Genomic DNA, 16,351 nt, shown 5'->3' with positions numbered 1-16,351 from the left:
GTTCAAAAGCATCGATTCTTCGGCGATCAGCTTTCTTCACAGTCCAACTCTCACATCCATACATGACCACAGGAAAAACCATTGCCTTGACTAGACGGACCTTGGTCGGCAAAGTAATGTCTCTGCTTTTTAATATACTATCAAGGTTGGTCATAACTTTCCTTCCAAGGAGCAAGCGTCTTTTAATTTCATGGCTGCAATCAGCATCTGCAGTGATTTTGGAGCCCAAAAAAACAAAGTCTGACACTGTTTCCACTGTTTTTCCATCTATTTCCCATGAAGTGATGGGACCAGATGCCATGATCTTTGTTTTCTGAATGTTGAGCTTCAAGCCAACCTTTTCACTCTCCTCTTTGACTTTCATCAAGAGGCTTTTGAGTTCCTCTTCACTTTCTGCCATAAGGGTAGTGTCATCTGCATATCTGAGGTTATTGATATTTCTCCCAGCAATCTTGATTCCAGCTTGTGCTTCTTCCAGCCCAGCGTTCCTCATGATGTACTCTGCATATAAGTTAAATAAGCAAGGTGACAATATACAACCTTGACGCACTCCTTTTCCTATTTGGAACCAGTCTGTTGTTCCATGACCGGTTCTAACTGTACAATCCTCCAAAAACTCTGCTTTTATCATGACCTGCTCACAAGCTTAATTTGGAAGGACAAACGTCAAATTCTCAAAGTGAATTTTAAGACCCCCCTCCTACTTACCATTATGATTACTCTCATTTCCTGCCCTTGGTCATAGTTTTTCTCCCCAAAATTCCTTTGAAATCTTCACTCCTACCTCTACATGTATCAGAATCCTTTTAACCCTTCAAATTATTCAAAGTTCAGCTCAAACTATTTTTTTTTACACTCTTTTTGGTGGGTAATGAAAAGCTACACTTTCATTTTGCACTAGGGTATGAAACTTCACTGTGAAAGTCCTCATTTTTCTACGTATATTATTAACCTGAATGTTTGGCAAGTTCTCAAAAATAGTTCAACAGTGTGATAACTCGAAAATGTGAATGTATTTAGTTCAATTTGACCCATATCTATTGTATACCTACCTTGTATAAAGGATTGTGTTAACCATTCTCAGGATGTCAGTGTTACAGATGTTATATTATTTATCATATAAATACAGTGATATTTATGTCAAATGCCTGCTCCCGAGGAGAACAGATTTACTTGTTAGAGGACTATTTCCACATCACCTATATGATTAGTAATTTGTGATTTTTCAAATAAGATTCTCTCCTTTCATTGAGTTGGTGAGTTCTATAAGTAGATGAAATTGTGATGGAAGTTATATACGTGTGTTTAAATGGCACATATTTCACCTTTCACACCAAGAATCCAGTCTCAGTAGACACAGAAATGCAATCTAATCTTCAATGTTAGACTATGTATTTAATTTTGATTGAGCATCTTGTTAATTATCCCATATGTCTTAGTGTATTTGGGGTGCTTCCCCAGTGGCTTAGTGGTAAAGAATCTGCCTGCAATGCAGAAAACACAGGAGGTGTCAGTTTGATCCCTGGGTCAGGAAGACCCACTGGAGGAGGAAATGGCAACCCACTCCAGTACTCTTGCCTGGAGAATCCCATGGACGGAGGAGCCTGGCAGGCTACAGTCATTGGGGTTACAAAGAGTCAGATACAGCTGAGCAGCTAAGCACACACACATCAGTGTATTTAGACTGCTATACCACAGACTGGGTAGCTTGTAAACAATAGAATTTTATTTCTCACAGTCCTGGAGGGTGGAAGTTCAAGATCAGGGCTGCTGGCATCCTCTTCCAGGTTGCAGGCTGCCAGCTTCTCACTGTGTTTTCACATGACAGGAGTAAGGGAATTCTCTTGAACCTCTTGGGCATGAATCTCATAATCTCATTTGTGAGGGGTTCTGCCTTCATTACATCCCAAAGGTCCCACCTCCTAATACCATCACATTGGGGATTAGGATGTAAACATAAATATTGGGGGCAAACATAAACATTCAGGCCATGGTACCACATATATTAGAACAATTGCCTTCCTCAGCAGCTAGAAGTTTGGGAAACTATACTGCATCCTTTTTCCACACCATCCTTATTCAAGTATCTGCACTGTTTTAAGATTTTTCTGCTAGTAGTTTTAAAGGAAAGCAAAAGTAATTTCTTTCAATTATTTCACCTGACAGAAAAATTTAACAAATGAATTACGAACAGGGATAAATAGAAATGGGGTGCCTAAAGGGGACTGTCTGTAAGAAAGCAGGCAAGCCTGATAAAAATTTAAGACTAACTGTATAGTCATGTTACCCCTGACATTTACACCAAGAACCATCGGCCTCTAGTACTTTAAGCATAAATTATAAGGAAATCAGTTGCAAGAAATCACTTCCATTAGACAGGAAACACAGCTTTCCAAATTATATGAATTTTATCCCAGAGGCACTTAATATCACAGGGAAAAATAAAAGATTAAGCCTCACAAGAAAGTAAAAGTACCCTATGTTATAATCTTTGGCCAATACGTTCTAATTCTTCTTTTTCATATCTTTAAATACAGAATCCCCTTCACCTCCAACTGAGTTTAGAAAATTCATTAAGTTCTGATGCTGATGTCACTGTCTCAATCCTGACCATGAACAACTGGTACAATTTTAGCTTGTTGCTGTGCCAGGAAGACTGGAACGTCACCGAATTCCTCCTCCTTACCCAGAATAATTCCAAGTTCCACCTGGGCTCTATCATCAACATCACCATCAACCTCTCCTCCACTGAGGACCTCTTGAGCTTCCTGCAGGTCCAGCTGGAGAGTATTAAGAACAGTACACCCACAATGGTGATGTTTGGCTGCGACATGGAAAGTATCCGGCGGATTTTCGAAATTACCACCCAGTTTGGGGTAACGCTCCCTGAACTTCGTTGGGTACTGGGGGATTCCCAGAATGTTGAGAAACTGAGGACAGAAGGTCTGCCCTTAGGGCTGATTGCCCATGGAAAAACAACACAGTCTGTCTTTGAGTACTATGTACAAGATGCCATGGAACTGGTTGCAAGAGCTGTAGCCACAGCCACCATGATCCAGCCAGAACTTGCTCTCATTCCCAGCACAATGAACTGCATGGATGTGGAAACTGCAAATCTCACGTCAGGACAATATTTATCAAGGTAGGATGCAAGGCCTGGGTTATATCCCCATTCATAGGACTGATAGGAAGTAAAATATTCCTGTAATGGGGAACACTCAATCCTGTTTTTAAATCCGTGGCTTAGTCCCATACTAGCTGTGTGTTTTTGGCAAGTTTTAAAAAAAAACTCTGAGTCTCTGTTTTCTAATTAATAAACTAAGATAATATTGAATGTAGCTTAATATGATAAAGAGACCACGAAATTATATACAAGAAGTTCCTAACACTGTGCTCAGCTCGTAGTAAACGCACAACAAACGTTTCCATCCCTGCTCACTCTTTCCTGTATCAACAGATGGACAAATCTCTCTAAATCTTTTCAAAGAAAAAAAATTTAGTCAAGGAGGAGATAGACTTTTCTCTCTACTCCCAGGTTATAATGCATTAGGGAGAATTGAGAAGTGGTTAAAGACATAGACCCTGGAGCCAGACTCTCTGAGCTTGAATTTTAGCTCTGTGACCTACTATTTGCATGACTTGGTCGAGTGGTTTAACTTCTCTGAGCCTTAGTTTTCTATGTCCTATGCCCACTGATGTAAAAAGGATATAATAATAGATTGATCCTACTAGCCATGGAGGAGCTGTAGTGGATAGACAGTTAATGATAAGTAAAAATATAGATAGATAGACAGAACTAAGTTCTACAAGAGTAAAGAATGTGCAGAAATAATTTTATGTTATATATATGTGTATATATGTTACATACGTGTGTGTATATATATACACTTTTTAAAATTAGCCACCTTTCTTTCCAGTTCTTCAATCTGGTTCAGAAGCTAGAATGAAAAAGCCCATTTAAGTTAAAGAATAATCCACCCTATAAATGGTTTTCATGATCCCCAGTAAAAGAAGTCCTTAAAGGGTATTTTACAAGGGCCTAGAATTTTTTCAGAAAAAGGCCACCTATGGTCAGAGAGGTCAAATCAGAGAATTATTGCTGTTTCAAAAGTGAAGGCTTAGCTATAGTCTGATCCCATTTTCAGGAAGTCTTCTTGGAACAGGATCATCTGACTGTGTTGAAGAGCACGAGGCAATCTCACAGTGTCTTGCCTTTTAAAGGACAGGAACATTTGAGGAAAGGTCAGGAGGTCCCAAGCATTTTTCATTTAATTACATATTAAGCATCTACTATGTGCAAAGCAACATGCTAAAGGTCATATGTGTGGCATAGTTTAAGCACAGCCTAGCTTCCCTGGTGGCTCAGTCAGCAAAGAGTCTGCCTGCAACGCGGGAGACTCGGGTTCAATCCCTGGGTTGGGAGAAGGAAATGGCAACCCAATCCAGTATTCTGGTCTGGAGAATCCCATGGACAAAGGAGCCTGGTGGGCTACAGTCCACGGGGTCACAAAGAGTCAGACACGACTGAGTGACTAACACTTTCACCCTAAAGAAGGTTGTTAATAAAATAATTTAAAATTCACTTATTAGGAATCTATTAATGATAAAACTAAATGTTCTATCATCATCTGAACTTTCCACTTTTCCTATAATGTATTTGAATTGCCTCAAGATTAAAGTCTGCTTGTTTTATTTTATAGCCACTATCCAGATTTAATCTACTGTTTTGGAACTAGCATGTAATTGAGACTCAAGATTTTATCTCAGATAAGAAACATCCTCCTTCATAACAAAAACACAAGCAAAGTCTTTAGCTATAATTTCAAATAATCATTATTTTGGAAGGACAATCTTAAACAGTAGACAGAAAATCCACTTGTGAAAACTATATTAAGTTATTTAATGTCTTTCTGTCTCATATAAAATGGAAAGCACAAGAAAAGTAATTCTGTTTGGAGCCTAAAAATGTTTAGAAGCTACAGAAAGAAATACTTGTTAACTTCAGTTGTATACATATCAGGGGTTCATTTTATCAAGATAAAATTGATCTTTCTGGCTCCTCAAATTTTAGTTTATACAATGGCACTTTGTACATGAAATTATGTGATGGTACTTAGCCCATTCCATCAGCATTATTTGTCTATGTGTCTGATTTCTGAACTAAGATATAAATTATACTAAATGGAGCCACTATTATTCAATCTAGTTTAATGCCTAGCGTATAGAAGCTACCTAATAGACATTTACTGAAACTAACATAGAAGAAGAAATGGAGATTTTATATTTACACCCTACATGATCTGTTGCTCTAGAAGAATAATGAGTGGTTAATAGATAAATAAAATTTTGTCTAAATTAAAAACAGAGTTTTTAAAATTACCTGGATACTATCTGGTTTTTTTCTTTTCCTTTTTTTTTTTTTTTTTATAGCATGTTAGGTTAGTGAATAACTTCTCACCTTGTGGCTATTTCCACATGTTTATTCCACAGACTTTGAAAATTGTAAAAGACGACTGTGAGGTTAGGGAGCCTGGTAGCAATTCACAGGGTATATGGGTCAGCAACAATATTTTCATCTCCATGGATGTGTTTGAGAATGAACTCAAAGAACTTCGGGAAATATCCTTAGGACCTCTTAAACTCCATGAGGAATAAAGTCAAAGAAAAAGTTTCCAAGTGCTCAGGAAAGGATCAAGGGAAGTGGGCAAAGCCCTGGAAGGAGTCTTTATAATGAATAACTGAAAAGCTGCCTTAAGCTATAAAACATCTGTGGATTTTTCATCATCCTTATTTATTTTGTTGAATATAGTCTTTTAGAAAGTTCGTTATTCTCAGTCCATAAGTCACATCTGCATACAGTAATTTTCTTAATTGTTCCTAAATTTTGGGAGGCTGACCCTACTTCCTCACTGCATAATGAAAGTCAGGAGCATAATGAGCCATGAATAGCAAGTGCCAGAGTTATGCAAGCTTTCATTTCTCACACAGTCATTTTCAGTTTAGGCTGACAGAATTGTTAACATTTTAAAATGTTAATGAAATCACCAAAAACATGACTTTTTCAGCATAGGCCTTTAGACTAGGAAAAAATCATTTCTCATGGCAGACTCAGTTCAGTTCAGTTCAGTCGCTCAGTCGTGTCTGACTCTTTGCGACCCCATGAATTTACATAGACATAATTACGGGTAAAAGGGATTTGATCCTTCCCAGGTCCCCACATGCCAGAGCAAACATCCATCGTCACTAAATGTAGACAAAAACCACTTGGGGACCAAGTTCATACTGTGATCTTTAGCAATTTATTTGCAAGTTGTTTTTATTAAATGTAAATCACTTTGAAGCAATGATATCTGATATATTGTTTGGCAATAACTTCATCAATACATATGTAATACATGTGTGAAAGTGAAGTCACTCAGTCGTGTCCGACTCTTTGCGACCCCATGGACTGTAGCCTACCAGGTTCCTCTGTCCATGAGATTATCCAGGCAAGAATAATGGAGTGGGTTGCCATTTCCTTCTCCAGGAGATCTTCCCAACCCAGGAATTGAACCCGGGTCTCCTGCATTGTAGGCAGACGCTTTACCATCTGAGCCACCAGGGAAATCAGTGATTATTTGTTGAGCTAGGGTGAAGCAGACAAAATAAAGGGCTGCATCATGCCATTTTGGATTGTACAGCCTAGTGCATGAGGTTGTAAAGTAAGTAAATGTATAAAACAAAGGGATCTGTGATTCTTAAAAAAAGAAACATACTCAGATACACAGGGAGGAAATAATGAACTCTTCTCAGAGAGTTGATGATGAGGAAGAAATACTGGAATTGGATCTTGATAAAAGAAGTATTCTGGTTTGCAGCATACTCACAGGCACAGAAATGGCATTGCAAATTCATCAGGATCTGAAGAAATTTGGTACACTTGGCACAGCCATTGCCTATGAAAAGAATCTGACATAATTCTGGAGAAGTTGTTATATTGATAGCATGCCACACAGGACTTTTATGCTAAGGAGTTTGCATTTTATATGCATACTGGATGTCACTTGAAAGCCAGAACATTAGCCATGACATATTTATAAAATCATCATCTTGTAACAAATTAAGCAAATAAAGTATTATAGCATAAAGCCTTACAAGTAATTTTTTTAAAACCATAAAGATATGAAAATTGCTTTTATTTCTCAAAATTGGTTTTAGCTTTGCCCACATTTACTCCCTTATCTCGTTCTAAACACCAGTCTCATGAAAATGAAGAGGAGTTGAAGGACTTGCCTGCTGTTCCTAGAATTAGGATTTGCCCATGCTTATCTGAAGGCCCTGGGTGGTAATGAATCTATCTTCCCAGAGAAAGAACCCCTTGAGTCACTCATAACCTGGTCAAAGGGAGTTAGCCTTCCTTTAATAATTCCAAGAGCCTAGACATGGATTGATACCTTGTTCCCCTTGGCATAAGAAGTCCCCGACTCTTTAGTTAATTAATCGTCCTGATAGCTATTCTAACTTCTCAGCGGGCTATGGAATCTTATCTTTCTTCTTTGAATAGCTTCTGCAGTTCAGTTCTGTATCAAGTGATTAATTCATTTGTTCATCCTCAAGCATATGTTGAAGCTTACTAATATTAGGCTAGGACCTTGGCTAATGCTGGAGACACAAAGAATAGAAAATAGGGGCCCTGCTTCCAGGAAGCTTACGACCCCCTTCTTTTGTTTGTTTACCAAGAGACAATATGCTCCTCTACTTATCCATGTTTTTTATCCATTTTCTTTGACCTAGCTGTTTGGTTGTTGTTACTGTTTTTTAGTCACTAAGTCATGTCCAGCTCTTTTGCAACTCCATGGACTATAGCCTGCCAGGCTCCTCCATCCATGGAATTTTCCAGGCAAGAATACTGGAGTGGATTGCCATTTCCTTCTCCAGGGGATCTTCCTGACCCAGGGATTGAACCCACATCTCCTGATTGGCATCACTGACTGAATGGATATGAGTTTGAGCAAACTCCAGGAGATAGTGAAGGACAGGGAAGGCTGGCATGCTGCAGTCTATGCGGTTGCAAAGAGTTGGACATGACTTCACAACTGCACAGTTCTTTACCACAAAGCCACTAGGTGGTTCTTTACCACAGAGCCACCAAGGAAGCCAGCTATTTGATTATCATTCCTCACTGAGACCACACTCATTCTACTAGTGATTATCTTCTGATATTATCTGGCATTTTTATGCCCTCCTCAGTTGTCCTTGAAAAATGGTTCTGTGTGCTAACAAGACTCTTTCCCCTCCCAGGCTATGCTCATCTTTATTCTTATATGGTCAAGCAATACAAGATTCACTGGCCTTTTACTAATTGTAAATGTTGATTTATTTATTGATTCTGCATGTATTAATCAGATTGTATTATGTGTTAGATATTACAAGGCACTAGGAAGCTTCAGAAAAGAAGACTAAAACAAAATACCATTCAAAAGTCCCAAGGTGTAAATTGATGATGGTCCCCATCTCATTACAGGATACTAGAAGGGTTTCAGAAAACCTTGAGGTGGCATGATATAATTCTAATTTAGGGTATTCCTATTCACCTTTATAATAGTTTACTGGCATTATGACCCTAGCAAAGCTATTTAATCTCTGGAATTTTTTACTTCCTTAACTATAAGGAATTCCTACATTGAAAAGTTAAGTGGTATGCCTAAGGTTATTCTGTTAATACTTTATAGGGGAAGATTTAAACCGTCTAGATCTAAGTTCCAGGCTTTTTCATAATTAATATTAACTTTCCTTAATTTTGATCCCATTACCTTATAATTCATATTCTTTCAGACAAAAGCTATATAAATCAGGATGTGTGGTTTCCCATGTATAAATGTTGTCCTGAGGACCTCTACAGACTCAAACTAGTTAGCCTCTGTATTTGAACATGTACTCAAAAGAAATGCAGTTGCATTGAGCCTGGAAGCCAGGGGCTGGATGATGTTAGCACTGGTTTCTTGGGTCCCCAAGGAGAATCCATTGCTGTGGGGTGACCTGCTGTGTCCAGCTGTTACTCCCAAGTTGAATTCCTCTGCAAGACTAACAGGAAGTCAGGACTTCTAGAAAACATGTGCTTTGGTGAATCCTGAGGACCAACAGTTAAGGTCTGTGTTTCCAGTAGGAATTCCTGTCACTGAAATAACTTGGCTAAAGTCATTGAATTTGCCCCTCCCTCTGTGTCACTTAAGTCATGGCAAGAGCTGAGTCTAAAATTTTCTCTAAATCATGAGGGCTCAAATATAAGGTACAGTGAAAGATGTGTATTTCCTCAAGACCCTGTTTTGAAGAATACAGCTTGAATTTGCTTAATCTAGCTTCCCACAGGTTTTAAATTGGAAATTTCCCAAATTAGGAGAGCTTCCAAGTTTTTATTTGCCTGAGTGGAAATTGTGATCATATTCTTTGTTGACTTTTTACTTTGTATGCATCTACTATAAAATTTGGAAATATGTCAAAAAAAAAAAAAAAAGAGGGCAGTGTTGCAGGGCTTCCCAGGTATCTCAGTGGTAAAGAATCCGCCTGCCGTTGTAGAAAATGCAGGAGAAACAGGTTCAATTCCTGGGTCAGAAAGATCTCAGGAGTAGGAAATGGCAACCCACTCCACTATTCTTGCCTGGTAAATTCCATGGACAGAGGAGCCTGGCAGGCTATAGTCCATGGGGTCACAAAGAGTTGGACACAAAAGCAACTGAGCACACTCGTATTGCAGATGTACTCTGAATTCCAGATCTTTACCAGGGCAACTGCAAACTCAAGTCCCTGTGACCTTTCAGATGAATTCTCAACTGATAAATACTACGTAGTGTCACAGGGCTATGCTAAGGGAAGGGATATTAGTACATGGACTAGTGCTGGAGCCAGATGTAGAGAACTGGAAGGAATTAAGATGGGATATTACACAAAGCAATGAGGAGCTATCTAAGGGTTGAGCATAGGCCATAATTATGTATAAGAGTTAAGGTTTATATCAAAAAATGAAGGGAAAGGAAAGCAACCTAAGAGTATGAAACAGATCTAACTACCACATAGGAGAAAAACACAGAAAGAAAAAAAGTTCCAGCTTGCCAGTTGTGCCACATGAAAGCAGGAAAACAGAGCGCTATATCTCTGTGTCTAATTTTTTTGACATAGTGATACCATCACATCACACACACATAGCCCAAGAGGTATATTAAAACATGACTCAAGCATAGATTAGCATTTCTCTCCTCTTGGGAAAAAAGTCAAGAAGGACAAGCGCTCTACTTCTCCTCTAAGGTTTCACTTATTGGAAAAACAGACCCCAGTGGTTTATGTATGCACTTATGTGTATGTAGATTTAGTATGTTATTAAATTGCTGTTTTCATTAGCTGATGGAAATCTATTTTAAAAGATGAGTTTTGTAAGCTGTTTTAAATAAGAATGTAATCAATGATTATAGTATGTGGGGCCCTCTGCTTTAAAGATTGAAATTTAGTAATTTCCAATTCCTATTAAATTCCTTATCATCAGATAGGTTTCTCATAAAATTTATTTCTATTTTTGATACTCTCCATTGTTCAGGAGGGAAATGTATTAGAATTGCAATGTTCTGAATAATCTATAAACTACAAATATAAATATTTCCTGGCTGATTGAGCCCCATTCTTCTGGCAAAGTGAAGACGTGCTCTTGAAGAGACACGTGTCTGACTTGAGCAGAAGACATGTGTTTAATTGGATTTGCTCCACAAACATCACTGAGCACTTTCAAATGTGTTGTGGCCAAGATCCAAAGATGACTCAGTGTGATAGACTGTTAGATGAACACTGAAGTCTCTTTCAGCTGGACAGCCTGCAGTATTATGAAGCAGAGCAGTGGGAAAGGGAGGATTTCTCCATTTCCCATGGCAACTGTATGGAACAGTCTGCGCTCAGAATGTGGAGAATATCAAAATCCATGTTTTCAAGGATCTTACAGTCTAAAACCTCAAAGATGGAGTTAATCAGCTGCTAAATACTTATACATTAGGGTATTAAGGAGGATTCCAGGGGACAGTTAGGGAGTCATTTTATAAGTAGCTCAAAAAATCATCTACATTTAATGTTTAATGCCCCACATATGGAGAACAAAAGCAAAGCGATATGCTCTGACAGAATTGGACCAAGGGTAAGCTCCATGGCTAAGAAGGCAAATTCATGTTATTGCAACATAGAGGCAGAGACAGATAGTATAGGGGTCTCATTCAGTGAAACAGGCCACAAAGTAAAAGCTGAACTTAGTAGCTGGCCATACAAATTGACAAAGATTCTCAGGGGCAATTAAAAATAAGGAAGAGATGGTGAAAGTGATGTTGAAAAATAAAGGGAAATAAATAGATAGGTTTCAGAGGTGGGAGGGAGCCTACCACGGCAACAACAACGAAAACAGTTAAATTTACTAGGGTGGTCAAGAGCTGATTTAAGACATGATCTCTTTCCTAATAGGATGGAATATTGATATTTCCTTCATACAAAGTCCACCAAAAGGAAGAGAGAGGTGAAGAAGATAAAGAGAAGGGAAGACAAAGTTCAGAAAAATAACGTAGAGAACAAACATTAAAGGAAAAGGAGAGAACCATAGATAAACCCACATACTGGAAACTATAAGAATATTGGGGGAAAGGGAAATAATCTAGAAGCTTCAGAAGAGAGGCACAATGAGAGTAATTTAGGGAATAAAAGGCATTATGAAAAAGTCTAAGAATGAAGAAAAACTACACACATAGATTAAAGTACAAACATAGACTATGTGTAGCTAATAATTCATACAACATGAGGTCTATGGAGGTTGTAAAACAATCAGTTTTTTAAAAGACATAAGACTATCCAAAGAGCATATACTTCAGGGGCTCTTCAATGATAAAGAGCAGGGGGAAAACTATATTAATTGTGAACCTGTGACAAGTGCAAAATTGTAGAATTTAGGATGATTTTTTGATTGGAAGATTCATTGCATGAGTGTAGATAAGAATAACATGAAGAAAAGATGGGATTTCTGAACATCGATGGATCTCTTCCCAACCATTCTCCACTCCTTCCAGAAAAAGAAGAAAGGGAAACTTTAAAAATATTCCTTTGTCTCATTCTAAAAGAGCTTTATTGAGTTTTTCTGCTATGCTCAATAGATCTGGAACTAAATTTAAATTAATCAAGAAATACATATTTAGATTCAGTGCATAAGAGCAAGTAAACCTGATAAGAATTAGGTGGTACTGATGCAAAGGGAGCTGGGGAGAATGTCACTAGCAATAATTTAACCTAATATTTCTAATCAGGCAAAGCAAAATATCAAAATTATGTTCTTACAGGCTAAAAATTTTGATAGAGTTTTATGGAGGACAAATAAATCTCTCATTTCTCTGGGAGAAAATATTCAGCATGATGAGATGATCATGGGAAAGGAAATTTAGCTCATTTTTCAAGATATAAGAAAATAAGAGGATACAGAGATTTTAATGATACAAAGAAAATTCCCAAAGGGAAAAATAAAATTTAAGGCTTTACAGAGCAAAACAGATATTCCTAGATACAGACACGATTAATGGAAGGCAACTATAACAGGGGAAAAATAAAAATAAGAGGACAATTTTAAAGGAAATGAAAAACAAATGAGACAGACATGCAGAGACAAGATGATGTGTGAAAAAAAGATCAAAGTAGAAGTAAACATATGACTTACATTCAACTGGGAATGGAAGAAGACACATAAGGATGATGATACATTTAGGCAACACGAAGGTGTTTTCATACATCTCCAAAATGAAGGCTGGAAACAGCAGGATAGTTGATAGAACTAGATCAAGACAAGAAAAGTTACAAATTTATAATGAATATAAAAACAAAAGATTAAGGAAATTTTCAGTTCAGTTCAGTCGCTCAGTCATGTCCAACTCTTTGTGACCCCATGGACTGCAGCACATGAGGCTTGCCTGTCCATCACCACTCCCAGAGTTTATTCAAATGCATGTCCATGGAGTCGTTGATGCCATCCAACCATCTCATCATTTGTCGTCCCCTTCTCATACTGCCTTCAATCTTTCCCAGCATCAGGGTCTTTTCAAAAGAAAAAAAAAGAAGGGTCAGTTCTTCACATCAGGTGGCCAAGGAAACTTTATATGCTGAATAAGATAGAGGAAAAATCAGGTGCAACAGGTCCTAAAATCTTTAAGAACAACAATAATGGCAACATTATTTGTAGTGGGAGATTTTTATTTATCTTTAGTAAGTTTCAGACCAAGTTTTTAAAAAGTAAAAATAATACATGAATGTTTAGTTAATCCAATAAATTGATAAATACTGCAGTTAATATTCTATTATTAAAGAATATACAAACATAAATATTTCCTCATCCAAATAACTAGAAAAAAGAGAGGTGGGAGGAGATCTAGAAAGAAGGAATTAACAAAACAAAAACCCAAACCAATTGATGAAAAATCTTAAGATTAGTATAAATGATGTTCTATGCAGTTCTGTAGCAACAAATTCCTAGGGAAACATCATTTGCCAAAATGAACCCAGAGAAATGGAAAATTTAGTAGAAGAGATTGAAAAAAATGATTGAAAAACTGCAGTGTTTTAGAAAGCGCCAGGTCCAGATAGATTCACAACCTACTCTTGCAAACTCAAGTGGGAAAACAAAACACTAAACATTTTAGTTGAAATTGATCTAACACATTTCTTAAGAAAGTTATTTGCTTTTTGCATTTTTTAAGAGTACCTCTGGTCTCATTTTGAAAGTAATACAATAAAACTTCTCTCAAATGAATTATAAGGGGGAGAGTATAATGAGTTCTATAATTTACTTTTTAAATGAGTTAAAGCAATCAAGAGAGAACTTCCACAAACTCTCTTGTCCTCATCCACTCACCTACTTGCCTCAGGGCTCTGTATTTTCTCTGCCTTCTCCCACGTCCATGCTCCTTTCTTGTCACAGCAAAGAACATCACCCCCTCTTGCACCTTAGAATACAATCCTTTTTGCCCCTCAAGACAACTGTCCCAGGAGTTCTCTCTCTTCTATCCTACATCAACAATTTTTCTATTGTTTTAATTAACTTTATTTATTCAGTTTTGGCTGTGCTGTGTCTTCGTTGCTGTGCGAACTCAGTTGTGGCTCCTGGACTCTAGAGCGCACGCTCAACTGTGCTGGCGCAGGGATTTAGATGCTCTGTGACATGTGGGCTATTCCTAGATCAGGAATCAAACTCTTTATCAAAGATTCTTTACCACTGAGCCACCAGGGAAGCCCAAATTTTTCTGTTTGTCATTGTCATTAGCTTAAAATTCTGCGCACACACACATATATCTATACATATATATATATATATAATAGTTATGCACGTATGCTTCATAGGTGGCTTCAGTCCCCTGGACTGTAGCCCACCAAGCTCCTCTGTCCCTGGGATTCTCCAGGCAAGAATACTGGAGTGGGTTGCCATGCCCTCCTCCATGGGATCTTCCCAACCCAGGGATCGAACATGCTTCTCCTGTGGCTCCTGCATTGCCAGCAGATTCTTTACCTCTGAGCCACAGGGTAAGCTCATAATATTTAGATATTTGCTTAATTTTTCCTCTCCACCACTATTCCATTTTTCTCCTCTTTATAGCATAACTCTCTAAAGACTTATCTCCAGTTTCTCTTTTTCCATTTTCCCTTGAAGCAGTAGGCTCCAACACTCCACTGAAATTACTCTCATGAAGTCACTGGTGACCTATATGTTTCTAAACCCAATGGTCAGTTCTCAGTCCTCACTGCATTTGAGCTGTTAGAAGCATCTGACACAGATGATCAGTGTAAAATATCTCTTTCACTTGACTTCTAGAACACAATACAGCCTGCTTTATGTCTCTGGTTACTTCTTGGTTTCCTTTGCTAGTTCTTTATCACCTGCACCACCTCCAAAAGCCCTGGACTTATTCCTTGGACTTTTCATCTACAATTACCGTTGTGATCTCAAATACTATATATGGAGTTTGGGCTCCCACAGTATATATCCAGCTCAGACCTCCTTCCTAAACTCCAGAATTCTCCACCTACCTACTTAGCGACTCCATGTGGATGTCTATAGACTATCTCAAACTTAACATTAGTGAGCGAACTCCTGGCAGGTCTCACCCACCTCACAACCCGATCTTCGGTTTTCTTTATTACAATTAATGGCAACTCTATCATTCCAGTTTCTCAGGGCAAAAACCTTGGTGTCATCCTATGCTTCCTTTTCCTAGCAACTATGTCTGAGCCTTCAGCAAATCCTGTCAGTTTTAGCTTCACAATTTATCAAGATCCAACTAATTTTTCTCACCTCTACTGCTACTGCTGCTGCCTGAGCTTAAACCATCATCAACTCTTGTCTGATATTTGAAACAGCTCCCTCTCTGCTCTTTCTGCTTCTGCCTTTGTCTCTCGGTAGTCCATTCTCAACACTGTGACAAGCCTGTTAAAATGTAGGTCATATCATATCACTTCTCTGTTCAAAACCCACCAGTGGCTTTCCATCTCACATAGAGAAGAAACAAAGTCCTTACAGTGACCTTCAAAATCCTATTTTCCCCACCCCCCACCCCCCATAAGTTTCCTCTGACCTCATCTTTAACTCCCCTGTTCCTCAGTCCCTTAACTCATCCTCAAACACACCAGACACAGTCCCTCTCAAGGACATTGGACTCCTAGCTCCCTCTATAGGAATGTTCTTTACCCAGAGAGCCTCTTGGTCAGCTCCTTCCCTTTCTTCAGCCCTTTACACAAATATCACCTTCTCCTGGTTTCCCTAACCTAAAATTCCACACTACCACCACCAGCCCTGAAACAGCTTACGTCCTTCAGTTCAGTTCAGTTCACTTCAGTCGCTCGGTCATGTCCGACTCTTTGCGACCCCATGAATCGCTCTGCTCTATTTTTTCACTTCTGCACTTAGCACTAATATCCCATTCATATTCCCCATTTATAATATTTATTCTGTCCCCTCAATAGAATAGAAGCTACATAGATCTTTATTCCTTTGTTCACCACTCTATCTCTGAGAACCTGGAGCAGTGCCTTGCGAAATGTGTATTGCTGAGTGAGTGAATGATTGGCGGATGTGCTATTTTGTTAGCAACTTTGTTCATTTGTTTTAATAAGAAAACCTTTTAATTAGTAGGTCAAGTTTTGTATGCAAGTATGGCTTCTAAAAGATGTTAAATACATTAAACACTGATCTTGCTTATATTTGTGAACTGTCTCAGAAACATTGTTTACATAATTTGAAGAGTTCAGATTTTATCTCAATGCCTCCTCAAATAAACACATGTTCTTAATCAGTGACATAGTTGGGAACTTTTACTGAAGT

The 16,351-nt window shown here is 38.2% G+C and overlaps 1 protein-coding gene and 1 non-coding gene across 2 annotated transcripts in view; one reads left to right on the top strand and one right to left on the bottom strand.

Moving 5' to 3' along the window:
• GRIN3A (glutamate ionotropic receptor NMDA type subunit 3A) overlaps positions 1–16,351 on the top strand; it is a 215,867-nt gene that overhangs the window by 70,777 nt on the left and 128,739 nt on the right. The window contains exon 2 of the mRNA XM_088838214.1: positions 2,538–3,142. Within this exon, the coding sequence (XP_088694340.1) occupies positions 2,538–3,142 (605 nt within the window). The remainder of the gene's footprint in view (positions 1–2,537; positions 3,143–16,351) is intronic.
• Positions 6,533–6,604, bottom strand: TRNAC-ACA (transfer RNA cysteine (anticodon ACA)). Its single transcript has one exon. It is a non-coding gene; the product is annotated as a tRNA-Cys (tRNA).

Source organism: Moschus berezovskii, chromosome 7 (genome assembly GCF_049115385.1).
Source record: "Moschus berezovskii isolate FMDL1 chromosome 7, NW_MosBer_1.0, whole genome shotgun sequence".
Classification (NCBI taxonomy): domain Eukaryota; kingdom Metazoa; phylum Chordata; class Mammalia; order Artiodactyla; family Moschidae; genus Moschus; species Moschus berezovskii.
The sequence above is the reverse complement of the archived record's forward strand: the minus strand, read 5'-3'. Positions and strand labels throughout refer to the sequence as shown.